At 40.5% G+C, this 14,794-nt stretch overlaps 1 protein-coding gene across 1 annotated transcript; it reads left to right on the forward strand.

Moving 5' to 3' along the window:
• The first annotated feature begins 2,866 nt into the window (after nucleotides 1–2,866).
• oprd1b (opioid receptor, delta 1b) lies at nucleotides 2,867–9,053 on the forward strand. Its single transcript, XM_034554428.1, has 3 exons — nucleotides 2,867–3,285; nucleotides 5,960–6,315; nucleotides 6,511–9,053. Exons 1-3 carry the CDS (start codon nucleotides 3,056–3,058, stop codon nucleotides 7,032–7,034), a joined length of 1,110 nt encoding a protein of 369 aa, XP_034410319.1. The 5' UTR covers nucleotides 2,867–3,055; the 3' UTR covers nucleotides 7,035–9,053.
• Nucleotides 9,054–14,794: the final 5,741 nt, after the last annotated feature.

Genomic DNA, 14,794 nt, shown 5'->3' on the forward strand with positions numbered 1-14,794 from the left:
AAAACGAGTAATTAAGAGTGAATCAATCGGCAGCAGCTGAAATTAGCCTTCTTCTTTTGTTTGATCCTCTACAAATCAAACGTGCGTCATCACCACTCCATCCTGATGCAAGACCCCCGACGTGAAGCCCACTTCACTCTGTTTTTTCCCTGCCACGAATTTGATGGGTTCGGTTAGGCAGTGTAATGCTTCCCAAGGTTTCCATTGGGCTGATGAGTGATGCGAGTAATCATACTGCCTGTACGAGTCGAGAGTTATTGTCCGTCCCCCCCCCCCCCCCCCGCAACACCACAACAGCAACAGCAGCTTTTCGTCCGTGTCGTATGTCCAGGTCCATTTTTCTCTCTTTTACGACACACTTTTGATCACATCTCAAAAATTGTGTCCAGAGTAAGATAGAGAACAACAGAGCACATTGCTCCTCGTGTACACTCAGTCTGCTGCTTATACAGAGAGCACCTATACAGCACTCACACACTATAGTATTTTTAGCCCTCTTCATTAGAGGGATGGATGGATAGCCCTCTAATCTCACCCTGTATGTCCTCATAGCTCCTGCAGCAGTAGGAGGTGTCATATACTGTTCTCCCACACAGCTCGAACTGAAATTACTTCCCGAACTGCTGTGTAAGTCATTTCGTGCCAGCGGGGCGTGCCATAGTCCCATCGTTGATATTGAGCTGTTGTGATCAGTGCTTTAGTGCCAGAGTTGGGTCGGTAAACGGGCAAATAGCTGTAGAGACCAGAATGTACTCCTGAGCCCTCTAGAGGTGTCGTGGGCTGAAACCAATGAAACTTATGTGAAGGGAGGTGTCTGTATAATAACGCCTGCAACCTCTCCCCCCTCACCCCCCCCCTCCCCACACCCATCTCACACTCACTCAAAACCACTCACTGAAATATCTGTTACATCAGAACTGTTTTTTTTTGTTGTAAACCTTAGACTTTGTGTTACAGAAAAGCTGATAGCTCTTTCATCAGAACTACATCAAATTGATGTCTTGTTGTCCTCTGCTTCGTTTTTCTGATTCCATCTAGAGAACATCTGAAGCTACTTAGCCTGAAACAACCACTTTAAATGGACCAAAGTGAAAAAACGATTGTTGAAAGATCCCACACTGACAATGCTACCATAGATCCATGCCGCTCGTCGGGATAAAACCCTCATCGTGTTGAGAGTTAGGCTCATCTGTGGATTGCCAGAAATCGAAACAGAAGCTAAAACTCCCTCAATAATGAAAAACAAATGAGCTCACCGAACTCCCAAAATGAGCCAGATCATTTTAATTACTGGTCTTCATCTTATGAAGACACGTGTGATCTATCTTTAGAAAGGACCAGTAAGCGGGGAGGCATCAGAGCTTGTGTTCAGCATGCTGGCTCTATTGTATTCTTCTCTGATGGCGGTTGCTTGAAGGAGGATTTTGTAAAGGTCATTTTGCAGAGTGCATAAAGACTTTCACAGTTATGAACACTACAGGCACAGCCACACAGGGATTTTGATCTGGCTGTGTTCAAATCAACAATTACCCCGGAGAGGCGCTCCCAGACAGACTGCACATGCGTTCGCCAATTCCAGCAGACACACGATCAGCTGCACGTTGCTAATGGTTTGTGACGTTCTCAGTACACAAAAGGCCGCTTCAGATTAAACGAGCGCTTTGATGATAATTGTGAAAAGACACATCTGTTTGGCCTTAAAAGTCAAACTTCTGCGTAATTATGGATGTGCGTGACATGGTGTCGGCCGAGCAGGTCAAACGTAAATAAACATGTCATTGCTTCCACACATGTAATGCCAAAAAGACCACAACAAAAGTTCTCAGATAAGTGTCATCAATGTGTTTGCTCACGTGTAATTGATACCAACACAATATGGCAGAGAGTGAACGTAAAGGGTGACGAGACCATTTGTATATAGGATTCACTTCAAAATCCACAAACCATCTTCAATATTTAATCAGCCTGGCTCCTGACAGCTAATTACATCACTCGTGTGCTTTAGTAGGGTCATTTCATTTCACATTCAGAACAGTCAGTCCTCTGATACAGCGCCCGGGACACGTGCCCCAGGCCGAGGAGCACAAGCACGGGTGGAAGGCAGGCAGCGATATGGCTCAATAAAACGCGTCTAAATGACCTGCGACAATGAGAGATGATTGGGTTTGACATTTGATATTGTTTGATCAGCTGCTGCGTGGCATCTCGAACAATAGGCTGATATTTTGGATACGAGCCAATAAGGATGCAATGCGATAAAGTTTACATGCTAGAGCTAATTAAAGCGCTCTGACGAAGCAGGGTGGGAATTGTGAAGGAAAAGACTTCTTGCTTTGTACACCAGAGCGCTTTTCTCCAGAGGAGAGAGAGGAGAGAGAGAGAGGAGACAGAGAAAGAGAGAACGAGAGAGGAGAGAAAGAGAGGAGCGAGAGAAAAAGAGAGAGGAGAGAAAGAAAGAGAGAAAGAGAGACAGAGAGAGGAGAGAGAGAGGAGAGAAAGAAAAAGAGAGAGAGGAGAGAAAGAAAGAGAGAAAGAGAGACAGAGAGAGGAGAGAGAGAGGAGAGAAAGAAAAAGAGAGAGAGGAGAGAAAGAAAGAGAGAAAGAGAGACAGAGAGAGGAGAGAGAGAGGAGAGAAAGAAAAAGAGAGAGAGAGGAGAGAAAGAAAAAGAGAGAGAGGAGAGAAAGAAAGAGAGAAAGAGAGACAGAGAGAGGAGAGAGAGAGGAGAGAAAGAAAAAGAGAGAGAGAGGAGAGAAAGAAAAAGAGAGAGAGGAGAGAAAGAAATAAAGCGAGAAAGAGAGACAGAGTGAGGAGAGAGACAGAGAGGAGAGAAAGAAATAAAGCGAGAAAGAGAGACAGAGAGGAGAGAGAGAAAAAGAGAGAGAGGAGAGAAAGAAAGAAAGCGAGAAAGAGAGACAGAGAGCAGAGACAGGGGAGAGAGAGGGGGATCGTGTGCTCGTTATAATGTGCGGTCCAGCTCTCGTGCGCCCCCGTGTACCTGCTCTGGAGCGCTCTGCCTTCTCCACGCGCCACAGTCTCACCTGAACTTGTTTAGAAATGGCTCACCCTTCTGTTAGTGCTGTTAGCGACTCGGTGTCCGTGACTCCTCTCAATGTGACGTTCACCGAGGATCCGCTGCGCGTGTTCTCCAACAGCAGCGACCCCAACAAGGCAGCGGCCAGGGACACCACGCGGCTCATCATCGTCGTGTGCATCACGGCTCTCTACTCCATCATCTGTGTGGTGGGGCTGCTCGGAAACGTGCTCGTAATGTACGGGGTGGTCAGGTAAGAAACGCACACGATTCACTTTACTAGAGTAAAAGCAAAGAGAGAAGAAAAAAAGAGAGAAAAAAAGAAAGAAAGACTGGCATGGTGTTTTAAGAATGTAAAAGCTGTCGATCATTTATGATGGTCCTTTGTATTTGCTCACAGTTTCAGTGTGCCGCTCTCTCACACACGCACTCACACACGGCACACACGCACACTCTTCCTATACACACACACACACACACACACACACACACACACGAGGGGTGTGGGGGTGGAATTAGTACCACAGCGACGACTGTAGTACCAATTCATGTATTGCAGATTCTGAGGATTCAAGTCATGTTGATTTGTTGTTGAACTAATGTATCTTAAATAAGAAATATATATATATTCCCTTCTTGTAGAGCTTGTTGCTGCTGTTAAATTCAATGTGACCCTGTGGATGAACCCATCTTTAAAAAAGCTAGAGGCCATGGCACTCAGTACAGACTGGTCACTAAAAGAAAAAACCCAATCCTGGTCTATAAATCTGAAGTAAAGGAGGAGTTTAAGAGGATTTGTTTCACCAGGAATAAACTCATTACTGTTAAATGTTGAACAAAGCCACAGGATAGTATGCCATTAAAATGCATGTTGTTTCATGGAGCCTGCTCACTTTCCCCAGGCCATGTACCCTCCTCTCAGTCCCTGGTCCTCAGTGCCTTTCAACCTTTGTTGAGTGATGTACACCCTGTGCACATATTCTTTCAGCCATGTACCCCCTAACCAGCGCAAATCATTTTTAGTTGAAATAAAAATGTAATACACAGCACTGTGCCATCAGTGTCTGATTTAATATATAATATATAATATTCAGTTTATGATCTCACACTTATATTTTATTGAATATTTATGAAATTACTATTCTTAAAGGATTTTTGAATTCATGCTAATTTTAATTATATATATTTTAAAATCTCATGCACCCCCTGGAGTGCCCTGACGTACCCCTAGGGGTACACGTACCCCCATTTGAGAACCACTGCTCTAACTATCCAGTCATGTTCACCTGCCATGGTCTCCCCGATGCACACCTGTTTCTATGTCCCTCATCAGCTGTGCCTGGAGGTCATGCCTACGACCTCCCAGGCATTGCATTTTAGGTTCACGTCCCTTTGGTCCTTGTCAGGTCATGCATGTCAATGCAGCTTCTTGTTTACTGCCTGTTTACCTGCTATCCTGCCTGCCGGTTACTTGTGTGTCAGACTGAAATCCTGACCCTAGATCACTGTAAGCTTTTTCACAATAAATTGCTAAATTCACCCTGCTGCCTCATCTTCTGTCTGCCTTTGGGTTCAAAATCAAAATCGTTTCCCCACATAATTGTGACAGCATACAATGTCATGAAAAGGTTATCGTATATATAGCATGTCAAAAAAAGTTAAGAAATGTCATACTTTAGTAAGTTGAAATAAAGTTTAAAAAATGCCATTGCATATACTGTATTGTATGCCAAAAGAATTCTTATTATAGTAAGTAGCAAAATGTATATATTTTATAACATTTAATATATTTTAAATATATGTAAAAAAAAAAAAAGTAATGAAGTCCTTATACAATTTGTTTATGAAATTGTCAAGAAAAGTAATAGCCTGTAATAGAATAGTGGTATTGAGAAAAGGTAATAAAAAATCATAGTATAGGTCAAAAATGTAAAAGAAAAGTCAAAGCATAGTATGTCAAAACAAAATAATAGCACTATTCCAAAAAAAAGTCTTGAGAAGTCATACCATGTCAAATAAACTTCATAAAATGTCAACAAGGTAATTAAAAGTCTGAATATAAAATAAATAGTGATACTATAGTATGTCAAAATGCATCCATATTGTAGTATGTTGAACAACGATTATGTAGTCACATTTGATGTATGTTAAGTGTAAATATATTCTCAAGAAAGTATTCTTTGTCGAAAATATGCTTTTAGCACGAAGAAAAAGGCCATTGTATAGCATGACTTGAAAATGTAAAAAAATATCCTAGGATAATATGTTTTTAAAGTCACATAAAATCATAGTATAGTTTTTCAAAAATGGATCTCATAGGGCATCAAAAAACCTCTAGTTGGTCAAAAACACGTCATATATAGTTCTTGTATAGTATGTCGGAAAAGGTTCAAGTATAGTGCTTTGAAAATGTCTTAAAACTTCATATTATATAATAATAAAAGGGCATCATAAAAAGTGATTTTCTTCGATGTTGAAGAAAAGTCAAATTACAGTATTTTGTAGAAAGAAACACCATTGTATAACATGACAAAAAAGGTAAAATTGTATAGAATGTCGAAAAGATATGCTTACAGGATATAGAAAAAAAGAAAAAACGTCAAAAGAATCCGATAATAGTCCGTTTGAAGAATTTTCATAATATAGTATGTCAAAGAGTAAAACATTTCCCCAAAAAAGCTTATAGCACGTAGAAGAAAGTCTGTGAAAAAGAATCATAATGTAATTTTATAAAAAGTCATTGCATATTCCATATATATATATATATATATATATATATACGTTATATTGCAAATAGAAGGCCAAGCATACTACTCAGCATCTTCTTTGTGACACAGCAGAAGGCAGACATTGAAACACCAACAACAGTTCAGCTTGTGAGTCCGAATCAGTTGAAAGTTCTCCATGCGGCTCCTCTAACCCTCCAGGTACACCAAGATGAAGACCGCCACCAACATCTACATCTTCAACCTGGCTCTCGCCGACGCGCTCGCCACGAGCACCCTCCCTTTCCAAAGTGCCAAGTATCTGATGAGCACATGGCCCTTCGGGGAGCTGCTGTGTAAAGTGGTCATCGCCATCGACTACTACAACATGTTCACCAGCATCTTCACGCTCACCATGATGAGCGTGGACCGCTACATCGCCGTCTGTCATCCCGTGAGAGCCCTGGACTTCCGCACACCTGCCAAAGCCAAGTTTATCAACGTCTGCATCTGGATCCTCTCCTCCGCCGTCGGAGTCCCTGTGATGATCATGGCGGTTACCAAGGTGACAGTTACAGGTGGGAGATTTTTTTTATTGTTAAAAGGAAAATCTGAAAATGAGCATCACCGTGCTTCTCTGCTACTTTATTGGCAAGTGTTGATTTTTGGAGAGAGATCAGGCCGTAAAAGAGAACATTTGAGCTGGGTTATTAACTTGAATTAGCTTCTCCACATGAACCTCTATTTGACTTCTAATTGTTTTAACTCCTCAGGAAACACTTCTTGCGAACTCACATTTCCCAGACCCGAATGGTACTGGGACACGGTGATGAAGATCTGCGTGTTCATTTTTGCCTTTGTGGTTCCCGTCCTGGTCATCACCATCTGCTACAGTCTGATGATCCTGCGGCTCAGGAGTGTCCGTCTGCTCTCCGGCTCCAAAGAGAAGGACAGGAACATGCGACGGATCACCCGCATGGTCCTCGTGATCGTGGCGGCCTTCATCGTCTGCTGGACTCCCATCCACATCTTCATCATCGTCAAGACCATGGTGGATATCGACCGCAAGAACCTCCTCGTGGTGGCCAGCTGGCATCTGTGCATCGCACTGGGCTACACCAACAGCAGTCTCAACCCCGTGCTGTACGCCTTCTTGGATGAAAACTTCAAAAGGTGCTTTAGGGATTTCTGCCTGCCCTATCGCTCTCGCCTGGAGCAGAACAGCTTCTCCAGAGCGCGCAACAGCACCAAGGAGCCTGTGTCTGTTTGTGCTCCTGCACACAGACCGCCGGCCTGACTAGGCGTGGATCAGTGGGGCGGGAGACAACTTCAGGATGACCTCCAGACTGAGGTCACACAGTTCTCCACCACAGGAGTCTGAGTCAGCAGATGTAGGCTTTTGACCAGCTAATCATGTTTGTTATCAGGTGTGTTTTTTGGTCTCATGTAATGAAACCTGCGAGACACGATTATTCTCTAAGGGTTGTCATTCACAATGAGTACAAACACACCTGTGCATATGGACACAACTGTACAGTCTTGGAATGTGAACAAAGCGATTGCATAATGCAACCCAACAAACACACGTACAGAAAGTGTTGCTATGGTGGTGTGTGTTTCATTGTTTTGTCTGCACAATAGTATAAATAGGAGGCTGACGCGCTGACTGAGCTTTACGGGTGTTTGTAGGTCTTCACATTCATATTAAGTGAACAATGGAGGACAGTGTGAACATATCCAAAAATGATCATATTGTCAGGCGGGACACACAGACAAAAAAGAGGAGTCTTTTTATGGCCAAACTGTGGTCAATGTAAAATTGTCAGAGTCAATAATGTGACTCCAATTTAATAGATCATGTGTTTCACTTGAAGACAGCAGCGGATCAACGGGGAAGACGATGCCATCTGCTTCAGTGCATATAGGTCTCAGACGTCATCGTCAGCTAAATATTACAGATGATGAATTTATGTTTGCTTGTAGAATTACTGTCCAGTCCCTAAAATTGGGGTACCATATAATTGAACTAAGATAATTATGTTTTTGACCACTTGTGGGCAAAGGAAATAGACGTAAACATTAACATAGACATTACCTTTTAGGTTTTATGACAAACTTTAATGATTTACACATTTGCAAAATTATACATTTTAAGTCTGTTTCTGGCTACTGTAAAATATGAGTTAAATTCACGCTTCTTTCATCTGCTTTGGCAGACGCCGAATCCTGAGGGAAATGTTTCTGCTGTTTGGTGTTGTGTAGTCAGGTTTTATTTAGACTGACAACCGAGTCGACCCAGAGCAGTACAGCAAAACAATCAGCTGCAAGACACGAGGGGAAATAATTACAGGTGAAAGCCACACGCACAATCAAGAACAATTTTAAAGGAGGTGATTGAATGTTTATTGCCACAGTGTCATTTCTTCCACTTTCGTCCATCCGATACTTCATGAAAGACCTTCGTTTGAAGACGCCTTTGATAACGTGACAGTATGGGCTCTGTGATTAAGCAGAGATGACGGAGGCTTCCAGCTTCATCCACCATGAACATCAGTGTTCAGCTGACTCATTGAACTCTTGTTTTTTTTTTGTTTTTTTTGGCACCGCATTCCAAAGAGTAAGCGTAGCTGACAGTACACTGAGGCACTGAAGGGGAATGTCGCACCGCTGTTTCAACCCAGAGTTGTGACTGAATGACCTCCAACTGGCATTGAGGCCAATCTGAATCATATCAAAACACATTAGCAAGCGACGAGAAGCTTCCTATACATATTACGTTTCCACTGATGATCTTTGGATGCACGCAGGATGAGATCAGAGCAGTGAGAACACTTTGATTTTTGCACATTTTGAGAGAACAGTCTCATCTTGCCACTGCAGCGATGCAGATTTGTTTAAAAAAATGCATCTTTATATCAAGGATATTTAAGTGGTCACGTGATTTATTTTTGTTTCAATGTGCTGTCAAGCGCTTGTATTGTGAAGCTACGCGTAATTATTTACTCAAATCAAATGTTATAGAACCATGTATTGACACTAAGTGCTATAAATGTCAGGTGAAGCATTCAAATTCTTCATTTCTATTTCTGTCGCCTGTCACCAATGCTGTAGGATTAGAATTTGTAAATGTTTTCTGCAGTATGGTCGACAAAATGTTCAGCTGATTTAAAAAAATATGTACCGTAAAGCCTTATTCAGCATTATGTTCTTTTTGCAAAATGTGAATTGTTTTATGAAAAATGCTTGATCTTTAAATGTTTTCACATGTTGTGTTTAGCAGATACAGTATATAAAGTACCTTATTATATTAGTGTAATAACCGTTTTAGTCTTTTGATAACATTCATACAATTGTCATATGGAATAGCTCATAAGTTGTATCTCGTAGGTGCTTTAACAAAATTATTGTTGTGAATAGCTTTCTAAGTTTTAATCCAATATTTTGTTTTCTGTGGATGTTAGTACAGATGTTAACATTGTAACTCTTTGTAAACGCACAAGGAGACAACAGGTCACAGAGACGAATAGGACACATCGAAAGTGGGAGTGGAAATGAAAGCACATTATGAAATAAGTCAGAAGGTGATATTGGAGTTTCTGGTGACCAGATACATTGGAGAATACATACACATACATGGAGAGTTAGCACATTTCACAGTGTATCAATAAAAAAAATACAGGCAGTGATATTTTATATTTAATTATTATCAATAAATCCTTTGAAAAGGTCAAAATCAACAATGCACCAGTCTGTCTCAATACTGTCTGACTTCCACAGCCTGCGGCTCTCAGCCACATTGCCACTGGTTACTCCTGAAAATGTCTCTCTACAAGAGAAAAAGATTCATGAGTGGTCGTTATCCACCGAGATATTATTTTGAAACCAGGTGGCACTTAAAATGACGCACACAGCATATGTGTGAAAGAAAACGACAAATTCTTGTGGTGTTTTTTGCATTTGAATGCATTCAACTGGTCTTTAATTTAATTTCTTGCACATATTAAAGGGTTGAAATAATGATCTGCTTAAAAACTGAAAACCTTGATAAGAAGGCATCAGTCACACTCAAGTATCTTTCAGATTCCTGTGGATGTTGAAGGACATCAGTCAAAGGGTTTGAATGAGAAATATCCAGTTGGAATATCTCAGAAGCTCATAGAGAAGACAAAAACATAAGGCCATTCAGACCCAGACGTCATTGAACACCAGGACACCAATCAGATGGGGACATTGAAGATGTCCTGTGTGCTGCAGAGCATACAGGATGTTCCCCATGAAATAAACATGGCTCTGCTGATATTTTCACTGCAGAAAAAAGGAAACTGCAACAAAATGAATAATTTAGTCAAACACCATAAGCTGGCTCCTGACTTGGCTAGACTGCACATTGGTCTCTTTAAAAAAAAAGTGAAAACCAACGTTTTATGCAACAGAGCAGTCAGATCAATAACACTTACCGTCATGTCTGTTATTAGGCCCGACAAAAAACAGCTCTGAAACCTATTGTTGGTTTTCTCAGAGCTCGATTGCATTTGCACAGTTACACACACAGAGAGAGAGAGAGAGTTAGAGACCAGTTCATCTAGTGCGAGTGAGCGACTCGTCGCTCGGCCTACAGGAACACAATCATCGGGTTTGGTAGCGTGGACCAAAGCACGACTTGAGCGCCATTACAGCGAAACATATTACATAGTGTAAGTGAGGCTGTTCACACAACACAGCCTCTCTCAGCTGACACGACCTGTCAGAGTCGAAACCATTTAAACCCAAAACTTAGCAAAGGAAAGTAAAGAACACCTCCAAGAAGTAGCTATTTAGACGATGATTATGCTGGATGGCAATTTGCTCGTGCTGCTCCGCGTGACAGACTCCTGCTGTGACACCGATAATCAGACCTCCTGGTTGCCTGAAGTGTTTACCAAATGACAGAAGTGCAAAAAGCTTTAAAGCAGCGGCAGTTATTACCGGAAGGAGGAGACTACTTTGGTTTTCCCTGCTGAGGAACAGAAACAGGGATTCAAACAGGGGGCCATCTGCCAGGCTGAGAGTCGACTATGAAAAGGATTGGGGTGCTGAACCTTATATTATATACAATTAAATGCATACGCCTAGTTTAATAATTGTGTAACCATATTAAATCTAAAAAAAAGGGGATCTCAACTGACTTTACATGTCAATTTCTGTATGTGGTCATACGCCTTCAGACGTGAAAAAAGCTTTTTGTCTCACACACACACACTTCATTCAGCACCGCTGTCAACCATAGAGGTGATTTATGTGATCATACTTTACGTGGACCTCTGTGAGTAATTAGCACATAATCAATATGACACAGACATTAAGTAAATTACAAGAGAATCAATCCATCAAAGGAATGAGTCACACACACCATGGTGGCCATTAAAAGGGTTCGATACCTGTTGTCAACTCATCAGTAGATATGTAACCATGCATCAGATTAAGAGAGTGGCCCTGCTCACGAGCGCCAGCACATGTGTTGGTCTGCAGCTCGTGAGAGGCCCTCAGCCCACTGGACAAAGAGTCCAACCTATCAAAGCCATCTCCAGTAATTACAAACGTGGTCCTCAGGCGATGGAGTACCAGCAGCTTAACAGCAAGAGAGATACTCATTTGGTTTCCTGTGCACACGCCCACAGAAATGCATATTTTCTCCTCTTAAATATCAAAACAACAACTATTCTGCCATGGCAACACACACCATGTAATACTTCATACATCTCTTAATGCATCAGTAACAGCAGGGGGCATTTGTTGTTGTTATTCTGGTACATCTAATGAACAACAGACATTTCTTCGTATCATATACAGACACACTGAAGGAAGTGACAGTACTGACATGAATCATTTGCTCGTTTCACATGTTTTACAAATGTTTCTAATAAAGGTACAGAGCAGCAATACTCAGATGTAACACTTGAGCTTCCATATAGTGAATGTTCATTTCAAGTTATTGAAAAATAGGCAATATCGTGTTCATATAGTGTGTTATACTCTATGCTGAGAATAAAAATGTTTTGGGACTGCAATATTAAGGACAACAACATTTTAGGGTGACAAAGAAAATCTCATTTAACACAAAAATCATTACAATGGTATTCTTACAATTTTCCATTTATCTAATCAAAATATTCCTATCCATTATTTATAGACTAAAGATAGATTTTTTGGTGAGGAATATATATATATATATTAGTTGTTTCCACAGTGGTGTGAAAGGAGGTGTAAAATGACATTTGTACAACAATATAATAGAACTTTGTGACAGCTGAATAGCTTAATAGGTTGATTATTGATGTTAGTCACATTTCAGAATTCTAATTACATCATCGGAGAAAATGGGCCATAAATCTGGTGATTTTTAAAGCCACTTTAATGTTATTGTCCCAGTCGTTAAATCAAAAATCAATGACGTTTAAGTCGCCTTCTTCATATTTCATAAACAGGATATATTTCCTATCGGATGTGAAGATGTACGTTTTTTGTGATGGACCACTGGATGAACACAACCCTGCACAAAGCCTCTCCAAAGCATTCAAATAAGCACACACTTTGGATTCCTATATTGAGACGTACTTAAGAAACAGTACTCACAATTTGAAATGACAAGTTAATTAGGAACGCAGCCGGGAGACTTAAGGGCTGCCACATCCCGGTCGTGACATATAGCTAAATGATGTTGCAAAATGTGTTCCATAGACGTGCAGTGGGAAGCACAAAGAGTGTTTCCAGAACAGAAAAGAGTATAAAAGCATAAACGCGCAGCGCTGAGTGGGGAAGCCAATGGCGGTGATTCATGTGGTTCCCGTTTACGAGGGAACGAGTGTAATGGTGCAGGTTCCTAAGACTCCTCGCTCTCCACTGGGATGACGATTAGAGCCCGCAGGTATAATGAAAGATCCCGTTTTACTTTTTATGAGTGAAAGGAATTAATCAATCAATTCCTGCATGTTTCTCTTTGTGCTGGAAACACACAAGAGGGTTTCCGGTATTCAGGGAATTATGAGACTTTCAATGCAAAAAAATTATATATATATATATATATATATATATATATATATATATATATATAGTTTTGGAGGACTGAGAGTCCCAAAGGACACAGGTGCAACAGTTACATTTGAATAGGTTTAAGAAATGTAACATGGTCTGGAGGTTTCTTGAAATTGTTTTTTAAAAACTATGTTGAATTGCTTAAAATGTGAGTCTTAAAATCAATAAATAAGTGTCAGCCAGTGGGTGAGTAGTTGACAAAACTGGTTATATTTATCATAGTGGAAAAAAAAAAAAAAAAAAATCATACTAAATAGTATAGTGTGACGAAAGCTGCAATTATTTTAATACCCAGAAATCATGTGATGTTTTACACGAGAAAAAGAACAGCGAACATTCAAGTGTCAGAACAGAAGCATTTGAAACGGTGAAAAACAACCACTGCTTTTAGAAAGACTCTCACAGCCACTGTGAAACCATTACTGATGAGCAGCGCACCTTCAAATGTATTCCGGACAAACAGTGATGCAAAACAAACAGGGGGAGAGGTTTACTCCGACCAATTAACTGCTTATGAAAGATACTTCAGCATTTCAAAGCTTTTTGAGAAGCTTTCTGCCATGAGGGCTTTTCACGGCTTTTATACGTCATCTGCCCTTTTGGTTAGATGAAAGCAAGATGAGCCGAGCGAGTACCCTGTGCATTTCATCCCAGAGAAAAACACAAAAGCATGTCGCTTTGATGCATGTACTTGGAACATCATTTGCATTCGTAAGTGTTTCTGATTTACATTAATGACCGTGTATGGAATGTGTTGTTTGCATACATCATAGACATAAAGTAGCTTGGGTGCAACTGCTGGACAGCTGTGCCAATATGTTAGAAAGGCAACTTCTCATTGTTTTCCTCCTCCCCGCGGTGGAGTAATACACTGGCACAGTGAGCTGGACTATCGGGGCGGCCGTTGTAACAATATCTACAGCTTTTCGGCAATGTTGAATCTTTGTATACATTTTTTTTTATAAGTTTGTCGATCAGGCAGAAAACTAATTCACTTTAGACAAGACATGTCACCTAATTGATAATCTATATTAAGTGCTTTCTTGATTGATTATCCAGAGTTTTTACAATATATTAATACAAGTCATCTATGTCAACTAATCCTAGACTCCAAACCCTTCATTTGATACTAAATTTCTATTAGTCATCAATAACATTAAACACTCTTTGCAGCTTTAACGCCTTAAAGAATGAACCCAAATCCTCAATAATTGATCTAATCAAAATGTGCATGTCAGAATGCTTCATTTTGTTTGCTGAAAGGAATGTTTTGTCATTCCTTAATAAATGTGTTCCATGTTAATTGAAATACCTTCATTTCATTTTTTAGGGTGGATTTTCTCTTTTGCAAGCACACCAACATTTGTAGTTACTGCACAGAAATGCCACAGCTAAAACTTTTCATTATTGCCATTTAAAAAAAAGGAAAAAAAAAAAAGGTACTCAATACAAAATTAAGAACCTATCGAGTGCCTCCACCCAGCTCTCAGACACGGCTAAGCCGGCGGCTAGAAAACAACGGTAATAACAGTGCCCACCTCGGCAACAGTGCTGATGGAACAAACAGTATTTACCTGAGGGGGAACCGCAGGGTGGACGCTACGCTTCCAGGACGCCATTATCAGCTGTAACTGCAGTACGAGGCAGCCATGAGCACGCTCACATGCACTAAAGGCACACACGGCCAGCTACGTAAACAAAGCACAAAGACGTTACTCCAATACATCTTATTGCAAATATTCATTTGATGGTATATTAATGCCCTCAATATCTTGTAGAGAAACTCTAGTCGATCAATTAAAAATGACAAAATGGTTAAAAACATTCATCACAATTTCTCCGAACCAAAAAGTTCATAATCATAAGACAAAAGATGAACAAAAGCTCCCATTGAAGAAACTCAAACCAGTTAATGTTGGACATTTTTTTGCATGGAATATAACTCAATTAATTGATAACATTGCTTTGGATAAGAAACGGCATAAA

This window comes from Cyclopterus lumpus, chromosome 16 (assembly GCF_009769545.1).
Source record: "Cyclopterus lumpus isolate fCycLum1 chromosome 16, fCycLum1.pri, whole genome shotgun sequence".
Classification (NCBI taxonomy): Eukaryota; Metazoa; Chordata; class Actinopteri; order Perciformes; family Cyclopteridae; genus Cyclopterus; species Cyclopterus lumpus.

Coding starts and splice junctions, on each gene's coding strand:
- oprd1b (XM_034554428.1), top strand. CDS start 3,056: ATGGCTCACCCTTCTGTTAGTGCTGTTAGCGACTCGGTGTCCGTGACT. Junction 3,286..5,959: donor GTAATGTACGGGGTGGTCAG/GTAAGAAACGCA, acceptor CTAACCCTCCAG/GTACACCAAGATGAAGACCG. Junction 6,316..6,510: donor TACCAAGGTGACAGTTACAG/GTGGGAGATTTT, acceptor TTAACTCCTCAG/GAAACACTTCTTGCGAACTC.